Source organism: Heteronotia binoei, chromosome 15 (assembly GCF_032191835.1).
Source record: "Heteronotia binoei isolate CCM8104 ecotype False Entrance Well chromosome 15, APGP_CSIRO_Hbin_v1, whole genome shotgun sequence".
In the NCBI taxonomy this organism is placed as follows: domain Eukaryota; kingdom Metazoa; phylum Chordata; class Lepidosauria; order Squamata; family Gekkonidae; genus Heteronotia; species Heteronotia binoei.
The window spans coordinates 52,275,041-52,288,733 of record NC_083237.1 but is presented as its reverse complement, the minus strand read 5'-3'; the positions used below and the strand labels follow the sequence as shown (position 1 = coordinate 52,288,733).

At 45.5% G+C, this 13,693-nt stretch overlaps 1 protein-coding gene across 3 annotated transcripts in view; it reads right to left on the bottom strand.

Moving 5' to 3' along the window:
* Positions 1-13,693, bottom strand: part of ARHGAP23 (Rho GTPase activating protein 23) — a 260,033-nt gene that overhangs the window by 176,061 nt on the left and 70,279 nt on the right. For 2 of the 3 annotated variants that reach the window (XM_060256176.1, XM_060256174.1), the window contains exon 1: positions 396-1,189. The exons of the other annotated variant lie outside the window; for it this stretch is intronic. In XM_060256176.1, the coding sequence (XP_060112159.1) occupies positions 396-716 (321 nt within the window). In that variant the 5' untranslated portion in view covers positions 717-1,189. Of the gene's footprint in view, positions 1-395; positions 1,190-13,693 lie in introns of those variants that run through there. 3 annotated transcript variants of the gene reach the window in all.

Here is a 13,693-nt window from a genome sequence, read left to right as displayed (position 1 = left end):
TTACTTCTCCCATCCTAAAGAGCTAGGGCCAGGTTTAAACCTCAGTTAGCACAGACTCAAAATTCTACCCTGCGAGGCAAAGGGTACATACTAGGAGAGACCATAATTACTGCTATTAGTAATTTCTACAGCACACTGATTTCCATATTAGTAATTTCTACAGCACAGTGATTTCCGTATCACTTGTCAAAACATTTTGAAGTCTTCCTTTCCAGTTGCTCTCCTAACAGCCATTCCTCAGGACATCACCATCATTCCAGTTTTACAGACTAGGGAACTGAGGCTGAGACACAGCAAGTTGCACCAAATCTCTCTCAAGTGTATCTTGAGAAGGAACGAGCATAACATGCCTGTGTAACAAACACAGAGAGACACATCAGCAGCACATCTCTCACCATGAGATTCCTGTCCATTCTGGGAAGGCCCCGACACTTTTGGCGAGCCATAGCTGCGCCGGCCCGGCGCCACCGTCTCTCCCACCATTCACCGTTGTCGTTTTGCAAACTGGTCAGCCAGATGCAACGGGGCTCCGGCAAGCTGCAGTCCACTCCAACAGCCCGCCCAAAGTGCCAGCCTTTCCCAGCTCGAGCCACGCTCCAAACTGCTTTGCCCACCACTGAAATGCCATGATGTGGCGGGGCCGGAGGGTGTGGGGGTCCCCTTGGCCCACCGGTACGGGGAGCCCGATCTGCCCGGCTTGCACCCTCTTCTACCATTCCACTCCCGGCCGAGAAAACTCCTGGCACAGAGACAGCAAAGCTGGAAAGTGACCGAGCCAGCAGATCAAAGCAAACTTGGACTCATCGAAGGGAAAGCTTTCAACTTGGATCTCAGCTTCCAATGCCAAACTGCTTCAGTTCCAGCGCCACGGGACAGCACAAGGTTGCTTCTACCTTTTCACTGTCCTCTAAACTTCAGCAGAATGGCTCTTTTCTTGCTGTTTTGTTCCCGTCCCCTGCTCAAAAGCTGCCCTCTTTCAAGCCTTTCATCTCATATATCACGGAGAGAGAAGAACTCTGATGACTTCCAAGTCCAGGCACGCCGGATATCTGTACACACATACACCCAAAAGAACACGGCAGCCGGCCTCGGAATACCACGTTCCTCTTCCTACGGCATGCGGAAATGGAATGGGAAAAGCCCCAAGCCTGTACAGAGAAAACTAATTCAGCACGAGAGAAGCGGGCACGACAGCGGTTACCAGCAAATTCTGCCCAACGGGAATGAGAGGGATGCAAATCAGAGAGCCGGGACTGCCTGTGACCCGACAGGCAGGGAGACAGAAAGAGAATGGAGCTCCACTCGCTCCCTCAGCTCAGAACCCTGCAGCTGCTCAGAGCTATCAGGCCATCTCTGCTCCACCCCACCCCTCGGTGACCCAGCCCACTCCAGCTGACAACAGCTCGGTAGCCATGCTGGGTTTGGGGCAGAAGGGGAGTAATAGAGGTAGCAGCATTTTGCTGGTGACACTAGGTTCTTTTTTCACACACACACCATATTTATAACCCACAACATGAAAACTCAGATTCCTTTCTTCCCGGCTGAACTTGTTTGACAGATCTGGAGGGTTCACTGTTTTCTGAAGAAATACCGCTATGAGGAGAGTTTTTTTCCTCATTTCACAACTTGAACTCTGCCATTTTTTCTTTTTCTCTTGCTCCAGGGCTAACAGGCCTGGGGCAAAACTGAGCAGGGGGTGATAGGGAAGCAGTCAGTGCCATGTAGAGGTAGTTAGACAACTGGATGAAAATCTGGGAGAACCCAAGTTTGAATCCCCAACTGCCATGGAAGTTCACTGAGAGACAGTGTGGGGTAGTGGTTAAGAGTGGTGAACTCTAATCTGGGGGACCAGGTTTGATTCCCCATCCAATGAAGCCTGCTGGGTGACCTGGGCCAGTTACAGTTCTCTCAGAGCTCTCTCAGCCCTACCTGCCTGCCTCACAAGGTGCCTCTTGTGAGGCGAAGCAGGGAAGGTGATTGAAAGCTGCTCTTTCGGGTAGAGTAACGCAGGGTATGAAAACCTACTCTTCTACTTTTCTTCTGGGTGACCTCAGGCCAGTCACTGTCTTTCAATCTGGCCTACCTCAAGGGGTTGTTGTGAGGGTAAAACAGAGAAGAGACTGACGTAAGCGGCTTTGAGACTCACTGGGGAGAAAAGCAGGATAAAAATGCCTAAATAAATAGAAACAAATAAAGGGCCCCATTTGAATCAAAGCCCTCCATGGTGCCTTTCAAAAATACTACTAACCAGGGCTTTTTGTGAGCAGGGACACATAGGAACACAGTTCCAAGCTGGCTTGGGGTGTGTGGCCTAATATGCAAACGAGTTCCTGCTGGGCTTTTTCTATTCCCCCCCCCCAAAAAAAAAGCCCTGCTGGCAAAATTCATTCACAACTCTCTGAATCTCAGCTAGCAAAACCCTCTATGCGGCCTTATTACTCAGGTTAAATGCCCCATCCTCGTCCCCCATTGATTCATTCTAAGGAAAATGCCTCCAATGTGCTAGATGCTATACAGAAACAAAAGGAACTGGACCTTGTGACATCACGTGACCTTTTCCTAATAGTTTGTGGCAGGAGGGGAGAGGGACAAGGAATAGGGCATTTAAGTACAAGCTGAAATAAACCTTAGCATGTTGTTAGGATTATCATTTTAACAGTGCCATCTCTGTACATGTACAGAGTTTTTTTAAAAAATGTATCTACACAACAGGGAGTTTTATGCAGCAAGTTCTCCACCCTTGACATTGAAGTCGTCTGTTGCATACAATGCGGAAAAGTTTGCACGCTATCATTCCTGGAACACTCTCAGGGTACGGTCACACACTAAATAATGCACTTTCAACCCGCTTTTAAGGCACTTCCCAACTGGATTTTGCTGTGTGAAATGGCAATATCCACTTTGAAACAGTTTCTGAAGTGGATTGAAGCTGCATTATTTAGCATGTGCGACTGCACCCTCAGTGTTACAGAGAAGATCCACAGGGTAGTCTGCGCTAGGCTACAGAGCTGGAGACGGGGGCTTTAACCCAGCAGACATTGCTTTCCCACACTGATAAGGAGCACAGACTTTTGTTTTGCTTTTACTGCTTTTTGTTCTTAGCCTACAACTTTTCAGTGAATGCATGCCAGTTATTTACATGATCTGGGTGGGCAGCCATGTTGGCCTGAAGCAGAACAACTTCTGAATCCAGTGGCACCTTTAAGACCACCAAAAGTTCACTCAAGGTACGAGCTTTTGCGTGCCAGAGGAAGTGTGCCTGCAAGCAAAGGTTCATGCCTTGAATAAATGTTTGTTGGTCTTAATAGTGTCACTGGAGTTATTGTACACTGTCACCAATACTCCCTCTAAACTGTGGAGTCTTTTGAACAAAAAATCTACTTTGTGAGCCTCTGGCATTAAAGTTGTGAGCTACTGCATATATTAGTTTGCTCCGGGGCCATATTTCCTGAGCTAAGACAAAAATGTGTGAGCCAGAGGCTAAAACACTGTGAGCTAGCTCACACTAACAGCTTAGAGGGAACACTGACTGTCACAGCAGAAAGCTGCTAGAAGGGTGTCCAGATTCTGGGAATAAGGAAAGAAGCAATACGAAACACAAGAATCTCTGGATGAAATTAGATCTTTGGTGGCAGGGAAGGGGGTGGTTCTTGGCAGAGCTGCTGCTTGGCTCCCTCAGCCTCTTCCAGAAAACTGTACCCTTATTTAATTAGACCCTCCAAAAAGTGGTCATTAGCACTGATTTACAGCATCAGCTTCCTGCAGAGGAAGAGACAGAGATGGTTCTTCTGGCATCATCCACGGATGCTGAGCAAGCACAGGGCAGATTGTGCGCACCGATGGGGCTGACTCGTATGTATGCAAAAGAGGCATTTAAATGTTACACCCTGCCTTATGGATTTCTGATACCAGGAAAGTACTGTCAGGGACAACCATGAGGCTGGCAACGACATTTACAATAATACCTTCCTAGCCAGTGCACAGCTTTTTCCCTCTCTCCCCAAGCCCCACTACATCCAGAAGTTATCATCAAAAGACTTTTCTCTGTCGGCTTCTGTTAAGCCAGGAGACAGGCAGGGATTCATACCCTTGGAGCTGTCTGCTTGAACATTTTCATAGGATATTTTAAGCTGCTAATTGCCAGCTGGTTTTCTAGCCCTGAGTTGTGATTCTCCCTGGCCAACTTCATGGTACTACCCTAGGGGGAGGTAGAAAAAACATCAAAAGAAAACCAGTTATGTCATTAATCGTTTCAGGTGGGTACCCATGTTACTCAGTAGTAGTAGTAGTAGTAGTAGTAGTAGTAGTAGTAGTAGTAGTAGTAGTAGTAGTAGTAGTAGTAGTAGTAGTAGTAGTAGAAGAAGAAGAAGAAGAAGAAGAAGAAGAAGAAGAAGAAGAAGAAGAAGAAGAAGAAGAAGAAGAAGAAGAAGAAGAAGAAGAAGAAGAAGAAGAAGAAGAAGAAGAAGAAGAGGAGGAGGAGGAGGAGGAGGAGGAGGAGGAGGAGGAGACGGTGACTACCACCACCACCACTAACATTTTCCAGGGTATATACTTCCTTGAGTCAAAACTCGCTTCTTCAAGATACCATGGCATCTGAAGCAAGCTCTGACTCACCACAGCTTGTACCAGGGATGGCCAAACTTGCTTAATGTAAGAGCAACATAGAATAAACGTCAGATGTTTGAGAGAGGGAGGGAGGGAAAGAAAACAACTTTAAATGCATTCTTCAAGCTGCCAGCTTGGCTTGGAGAAGTGATTTAAAGAGACAAATGCCTTTTCCAAGCCAGCAGACAGGGTGTTGGGGGCTTAGAGAGCCACACAATGGTTGTGATCACACGCACTAAATAATGCACTTTCAATCCACTTTCCAACTGGATTTTGCCAGTTCACACAGTAAAATCCAGTTGGAAAATGCATTGAAAGTACATTATTTAGTGTGTGAAAGAACCACATGTGGCTCTTGCCTCACAGTTTGGCCACCCCTGGCTTATACTCTGGATAGTTTTGTTGGTCTTTTAAGGTGCTTAAATGATATATCATTCATAAAAACTGTTTAAAAATACTTTCAAAAGGTAACTTGGTTGGTCTGCAGTGAAACAGATTTGAATCCAGTAGCAACTTAAGAGACCAACAAAATTTCCCTTTATAAGCTTTGAAGAGTCAAAGTTGGAAGATATGTCCAGCTTATACCCCGGACAAATTTATTGATATCTAAGGTGCTACTGGATTTGGATCTAACTGCTAGAAATAGATTCAGATGGGTAGCCATGTTGGTCTGAAGCAACAGAACAAAATTTGAATCCAGCAGCACCTTTAAGACCAATGCAGTTTAATTCTGGGTATAAACTTTCATGTGCACACAATTTCATGTACACAGCTTCCCACTCCATTGTTCCGATGATTCAGACGCCGTGAGGGAAACTAGAGGGAGCCGTGAATCAAAATGCCATCATGCAGCGACTGGTGGGGAATCAATCCCTTGATCTGAGAAAAGCAGAAGCCCAGAGTCGGAGCGACCGTTAGTGAGGAATCAGTCGCAAAAGCTTATACCAAGAATTAAACTTCGTTGGTCTTAAAGGTGCTCCTGCACTCAAACTTTGTTTAAAAAAAATAGTGTCACTCCAGCGATTTAACAAAATGTTTTTGAAACAAAAATTGAACTGTTTTGTCTTTTGAAAATCCTTGGTGTTTCACTCAAAGGTGTCAGAATGGCAGGTAAAAGTTATAATTCATATACATGTTACTACCCTAGCAAAAGAAGGATGGCAAGTTAGAAAAGTGGTTTGATTGCTTTGGCCAGTGTTCTAAGAGGATCAGCACAAGAAGGGATTTCCTATGCTGTCCCACTCCCATCCCCCCACCCCCAGACACATACAACAATACCCAAGAGCTAGACAGGTGCAAAATCGGAGTAGGGGGGAGAGCAGCATTTCACTTTTTGTTGAAGCTTCTGACACTCAAAAGGCAGGATATCAAGGTGTAACCATCTCTCTAAGCTTAGCTCTACCTTCTGTAACCTTTGCTTCAACACTATCAAGCCAGGAACAATTTACACTCCTATAGAAATGATGATGGGAGGGATTCATCACTGCCAGAGAAGGGGATGAGGGCCCAGGAATAAATTAACCCATTCACTGCATGCACTGCCACCTTTGCGTGTCAGCACCCGTGGGAGATGCTAATCAGGACGGCAACAAAGAAACGGTGCCTTTGCAGGCGGGTGCAATTCTAGGGCAGCCGCTCTGTTTAATGAACTGGAATTAGCACGGTGAGCTTAGAGGGAGAGGGAAAGGGAGGCAAAAGTATGGGTGTAGTTCATTTCTGACACCATCCCCCAGCTTGTATGATGCCCCTTTCCCAATTTGAGAGAGTAGAGAACTGGAACTCTGAGGCAGAAAGAACGTTTGTTACTGGGGGTTAATCCTGTAATTCATCTGTCACTATTTATCTGGTGCATTTTACACCTATCCTTCTTCCAAAGAACACCAGTTGAAGCATGCAGGTCATCCCTACTCCATGTTTATCCTCACAACAACCCTGCAAGGTAGGTTTGGCTGAGAGATTGTCATTGGCCCAAGGTCACCCAAGCAAGTTTGTATGGCAGAAAGGGGGGATTTGAATCTGCATCTCTCAGACTCTAGTGTGACATCCTAAACATTCCACCACACTGAGTTCATGGCACCGCTTGAGTGTTTCTCCTTTTTTATCCATTTGGCACTTGACTAAATAGAAAGTAAAGGGAAAGCAATAGTGTTTAGGCAGGGTGGGCCCAAAGTTTTTGGCACCCCGACTCTGGCTGCCATTCCATACAGAGAAAAGTGAGAAGTCCAGAATGAAGGTTTTACTCACTGAGGCATTCTAAATGAACAATGTAAAAATAAAAACCAGGTAAGCTCTTCAAAAACTTTCCCATGTTCTATCAGGGCAGCTTTAGAACAGTCAAGAGATACCAAGATTGTTGAAGCCAGCTCACAGCAAGCTTCCATTTACACTAGCAGAGAAGGTTTCTCTTACCTTTTTGGTATCCTTGAAAATCTGGCACCCTAAGTGGTATCACCTAGGTTTGGCTCATGCAGGAGTTCCCAATATGGTGACTATGGGCACTGTGGCACCCAACAACTTCCCTGATGCCTTTCAGATATTCTTAGAAAGGGGGCATGACCATGAGGGGGTTTTGTCCAGCAAGCATTCTGATGAGCCATTAGAGATTGAATGGCTGTGTACATTTTAAAAAAAAAACATTGTTTGGCAATTGCTGCCACCACAGCACTAGGATCTTTGCTATGTGACTGAAGGTAAGCTGCAACAGCTATTTTATAGAACATGGGAAAGCTATTTTATGGCTGGCTCTGCTTCTTAAGGCATACATTCTGTGGCAGCCATTTTGTGCCTGTGCCCACCGCACTGTGTAGGCTTCCCAATCCCCAGGGCCCAGCGGGGGATCCCCCGGTTTTACAGGCTTCCCCCCTCCCCCAGCCAGCTGGCCGGAGGGGGAAGCCCCACCCCCAAAGCCATTATGCACCTCCATGAACGAGTCCCATAGGGAATGATGGGGAATTGAGCTGCGGGTATTGGGGGCTCTGGGGGGGCTGTTTTTTGAGATAGAGGCGCCAAATTTTCAGTATAGCATCTAGTGCCTCTCCCCAAAATACCTCCCAAGTTTCAAAAGGATTGGGCCAGGGGGTCCAATTCTATGAGCCCCAAAAGAAGGTGCCCCTATCCTTCATTATTTTCTATGGAAGGAAGGCATTTTAAAAGATGTGCTGTTCCTTTAAATGTGATGGCCAGATCTCTCGTGGAGTTCAATTATGTTTGTCACACCCTTGCTCCTGGCTCCGCCCCCATGTCTCTTGGCCCCACCCCCAAAGTCTCCTGGCTCCACCCCCAAAGTCCCCAGATATTTCTTGAATTGGACTTGGCAACCCTAGCACTGTGCCAGAATTCCAAAGGTGCCTGAAGGCCTAGCAGTTGGGCCAGTCCTGTGGGTGGGGACTGGCTTAGAAGCTGTCTCTTAATGGCAGTGAGGGGGGGGACAATGGCCAATCCCCTTTGTACAACTAGCTTCAGCTTCACCCTTGCAGACCTGGTGTTTTTCAGGGGGGGTTGGGGAGGAGTTCTCCCACAGAGATTCACTTGCGAAAAGGAAAGGGAAATCTGAACTGAATGCAGGGAGGGCGTTTCAAGAGAAGACCCTCTGCTCCCAAAGCACTGCCAGTACTTAGAAAGCAACACTTTGTACATGCTCAGAGGATGATTCTTCATTCCTAGTTTGCACATCCCACTACTGAGCCCTTGCAGAGAAAGAAAGGGTGGTGTAGTGGTAAGAGGTGTTTGTCTAGGAAGGAAATGAACAGCACACTGAGAAATGTGTTTGCTGCTCTTGGCTCTCTGAGGCAGGGATTGGGGTGGGGGAGAAAAAAAGTCAACCAGGTGGGTTTAATATTTATTTTGGAACCTGAGTGTCAAACATGCCTCACTCCACTCCCCACACAGACTGCTCAGTTTCCTCAAAAACCACAGGGTGCTGTTAAAGAGAGGCCCGAAGAAAGCATTCCAGCCATTCTAGGACCCTGGGAGAAGTATGCGGGAAGAAAAGAATACATGAATGCGTGAGGAGAAATACCAAGGATTGTTGAGATAGCAACCCCTGTGCTTGGAAAGCTGGGGGCTCCAACACACACCACATGTGCCCCCTGTCCCCCCAGCATTCCCCTGCTGTGGCATTTGTCTCTTCCCGTTCTCTGATTGTCCTCCACACACCCCAACCGTTTTCAAATTCCAAGAAGTTCCTTCTTTTTTTACAAAATTTTCCGACTGAAGGATCTACATCCTCACACCCAGTTCTGAGTCTGAGGCCACGTCCCATACACTGTCCCAGTGTACAGGCACAATAGGCGGTGGAAGTGGAAGGGTGGGCATCAGGGAGATACTTTGAGGAAATATGTTTAAAACATGTCTGATGGTGAGTAAAATATAATATTGGTAATTGGGTTTGCCTGTGTCCTTTATAAAGTTTATATCTCCGCACCTAGCATTACATTTTATGGCACACTTTTTAAGCATTACATTTTAAGGCCCAGCCCAACAAAGTGACATTTCTGTCAGAATCCAGCCGCCCTGAGCCTGCTTCGGCGGGGAGGGCGGTGTATAAATAAAAATGTATTATTATTATCATAACAAATGAGTTTGACATATTAAAGTAGGCCACCTTGAATTCCCATTGGGAAGGAAAGTGAGCCACATCCCCAACACTGCTAGACAATGCACTGTTGTTATGCTACAAGAATCTGTCATAATCTGATTTTGCTCTCAAAGGAAAACCTGATAATAGCACAAGATCCAATTGTATGATGACGCAACACAGAAAAGTGTGCATTTCGCACCCTATGTTTGAATACACGTTGCATTTAACAGAGTCTTCTTCACTATTCACACCAGCAGTACATTAAATTTAGATTTGCCATACAATCAGGACCAAACCGGGGAGTGACTACATGGGAGATCCATCTCTATCTCAATTAATTGTAAGCAGCAAGGGGTTGGGTGGGCCAGTTGGGATAAAGAAGCAGAGGAGGAGGGGTGGTTTAAAAGGCAGTGCGATGCAGAGGTTAGAGCAGGGGTATCTAACATTGGTGACTATCATTACCTTTACTGCCAGATGACAGAGGCTGTGTGTGTTATGCCAATAAAGGGACTGTGACTGTGACAGAGGCTGTGCATTATGTCCCTGTACACCAGGGGTGGCCAAATTGCAGCTTGGGGGCCACATGTGGCTCTTTCACACATATTGTATGGCTCTCAAAGCCCCCCCCCCCACATTGTTGGCCAGCTTGGAGAAGGCATTCATCTCTTTAAATTACTTATCTGAGCCAGCCAACAGCTTGGAGAATGGATTTAGAGTTAAAATTGCTTTCTTTGCACCTCTCCCCTTCAACTATTTTCCTGCCTGCCTCCCTCCTTCCCTTCCTTCCTGTCTTGTGGCTCTCAAACATCTGATGCTCATGTCTTGCAGCTCTCAAACATCTGACGTTAATTCTATGTGGCTCTTAACATTAAGCAAGTTTAGCCACCCTTGCTGTATACTGTCCCAGTGTTAATGTATAACAGGCGGTGAAAACGGGAGGGTAGGCATCAGGGAGATAATTTGAGGAAATGTATGTTTAAATCGTGTTTGATTTTGAGTAAAATGTAGTGTTGTTAACTATGTTTGCCTGTGTCCTTTATAAAAGGTACCTGGTACCTGGCATTACATTTTATGGCACTCACAGCCCAGCCTCACAAAGTGGCATTTATGCCATATCCGGTCCTCATAAGAAATGAGTTCAACAGGGTGCCCTAAGTTAAAATCCCCTCTCTGCCCTGGAAGCCTGTTGAGTGACCTTGGGCCACTCATATGCTCTCAGCTAAGGTTGCCAAGTCCAATTCAAGAAATATCTGGGGACTTTGGGGGTGGAGCCAGGAGATATTAGGGGTGGAGCCAAGATCAAGGCTTTGACAAGCATAATTGAACTCCAAAGGGAGTTCTGGCCATCACATTTAAAGGAACGGCACACCTTTTCAATTCCTTCCTTCCATAGGAAATAATGAAGGATGGGGGCACCTTCTTTTGGGGCTCATAGAATTGGACCCCCTGGTCCAATCTTTTTGAAACTTGGGGGGTATTTTGGGGAGAGGCACTAGATGCTATACTGAAAATTTGGTGCCTCTACTCCAAAAAACAGCCCTACCAGAGCCCCAGATACCTGTGGATCAATTCTCCATGATTTTCTACGGGAATAAATCTTCATAGGGAATAATAGAGTTCCCAGAAGACATTTCCCTCCCCTCCCCCCGCTTTCTGATGACCCTGAAGCGGGGCGAGGGCCTCCAAACCGAGGGATCCCCTGTCCCCACCTGGGGATTGGCAACCCTACTCTCAGCCGACTTCACAGGGTTGTTGTGAAGAAAAATGGAGGCAAGGGCAATAACGTATGCTGCTTTTGGTCCTCGCTGGAGATGAAGAAGAGTTATAAATGAAGTCAATAAATCTGCCCCACATTCTCAATCTGAATCTATTCCTCAAACCAATAATTACCATCACAAAGGAGGTGGCCTGTTTGCCATCATCCACCTAGTCAAAGGAAGGTTCAAGGGCTGCATATTTTTATAACAATATATTTTTATAACAATATTTTTATAAATATTTTTATAACAATAACTAACAACAACAGCTTCAAATATTCAACCCCACATGCCTACTTTACAGGGCTGTTGAAGGATCACTTAGATCCTGGATACACATTTTATTAATCCTGTGTAAAGGAGCTACATTTAAAAAAACTGAAGCTGAGAATTCTGACACCATCCGATTTAGGTAAAGCGGTGGTAAGGGGTTGCAGAATCCCACCTTCCAAAATAGACACATGTCCTTTAATGGATAGCATCCAGTTCACTTCCAGTGGGCCATTTAAGGAGGACTAAATCATCCCTCGATGATGACTTATTTTGCCAGGTTTTTCTTTTTCCTGAGCTTTCGTTGTGTTCATACTATTTTATGAAGGAAAGGTTATACTGGTGCAGCTTTTCATGTTTTCAATCATGCCAGAGCTCAACCTAGCTTGTAATTTTAATTGCTTTTTCATGGTTTAATGAGATATATTTTCATGTAAATGCTAAGAGCTTGGGAGGGGAACTGCTTTTTACGGCTTAATTAGGGTTATTTTAATGTAAATGTTATCGCAAACCGCTGAGTGCCCTTTTAAAACAGACAACCAAGGTATAAACCTCATAAATAACTAGAGAATTGAATCAACGCCATAACCAAAATACCTTTTATTATAATCAACCAAAACAACACAGAATTCTTCATCAGGCCAGGGTTTAAAAAGAGGTGGAAGGAAAAAAAGATGCTATAGGCCAGGGGTGGCCAAACTGTGGCTTAGAAGCCACATGTGGCTCTTTCACATATTGTGTGGCTCTTGAAGCCGCCGCCACCCCGTTGGCTGGCTTGGTGAAGGCATTTGTCTCTTTAAATAACTTCTTCAAGCCAAACCAGCTGGTGCCTTAGAGAATGCATTTAAAGTTAAAGTTGCTTTATTTCCACCTCTACTTCCCTCCCCAATTTCCTTCTTTCCTTCCTTGTCTTGTGGCTGTCAAACATCTGACATTTATTTTATGTGGCTTAAGGCTTTGCTTTGGTTTAAGCAAAGTTTGGTCACCCCTGCTATAGGCTATGTTCTTGGGTTTGCTTTGGACCAAGGTGTCTATCTGAAAGTCCTGTCTATTTCAGTTAAATGTCCCTCAGGAAGGGAAGCAGGAACAATAACCGTTAGGGACAGCTAAGATAACATAAAAACCACTAAAAGGAGAATACAGCTTCAAGGAGGTCTCTGGAGAGGCAACATATTTTGCTCATCTGTTTCCTTTCCTTTCTGCACAATTGGGACCAAAAGCAACTTACATAATTATCCTCTCCGTTTTACCTTCACAACAGTCCTGTGAGGTAGGTTAAGCTGACAGTGTGTGATTGGCCCAAGGTCACCATGACAGAATGGAAATTAGAACCCAGGTCTCCAGACACTCTGACCACTGCACCACACTGGCTCTCTCGCTTTTCTATAAATTTTCTAAAAATGCAAAAAAAAAAAGGAGCCAGGGGCTCCACAATCTTTATTCAGAATTATCAGCAGCCAGAACCTGGTTAATGTAAGCTACCACTGAAGCTACGACTATAATAAGGGCAAAAATACACATCACGTGTGAGATGAGTAGGGTCATCGGTACCCGACCTGATTCTCATGCAGGGATTAATTTTTAAAAATATCTCCATCACTCGGCATGGCTCCAAACACTCTAAGAGGGAAGGAAGGGCTTCAGGCTTTTCTCCTGTGCCATTTTTGTAATTGGAAATAGCATGGGGAGGGTTGTATCCCCCTTCCTGGGGTTCTGCATGTCCGCCCCAAGGCATGTGGGACCAGAGGAAGGGGCCAAGAGCTGCCCCCCATAGCAGTTCTGCACAAAGATGGTGCAGGGTGGAAGCCTGAAACGACTCAAGTTCAAAATTTTATTTCGATACAGAATCAGCTCCAGAGAGTCAGCAGTAATAGTAAAAAAGGTTATTGGGACTCAATCAGCCACTTGCATATCCCATACACCCCAAGGCAGCATTTGGCAACTTTATTAATTATCTCCTGAGAAGAGTTTTCAAGAAGGAGAGAGACATAAAGCCGTTCAGATCTTCCTGGTAAAGTTGACAGAATTGGAGCGATATACTGAGACCAGTTGTCATTATAGAAGGAGCCATGCAGCAGAACACATTCAAAAGACTCAACTTTCCCTGTACGACATGGAAAGAACCACTGAGCGAGTGGGACACAATTGGTATCGCTTCTCTGCCTTTTGTCTGGGAAAGCATTCTCTATAAAGTCATCCGAAGCTACTCATTTCCTATCCAGACATTTGGAATTGTGTGCAGTAATGGGAAGGTTTTTAAAAATTAGTCCCTGTGTGAACGTGTGACCAGGAGTCAGATTGGGCACCGTGAATCATCTTGTGTCACATCATGTGTATTTTTGGCCCTAATTGACTCAAGAACTCAGCTACCCTGACTATAACCCTGGTATCCCCATTATCCACACCCTGAAGAAAGGAGGCTGAAGTTAAACAGCCAGGCGCATCATTAAAGCAGCTTCGGCACAAGTCAGATTTGATTCCA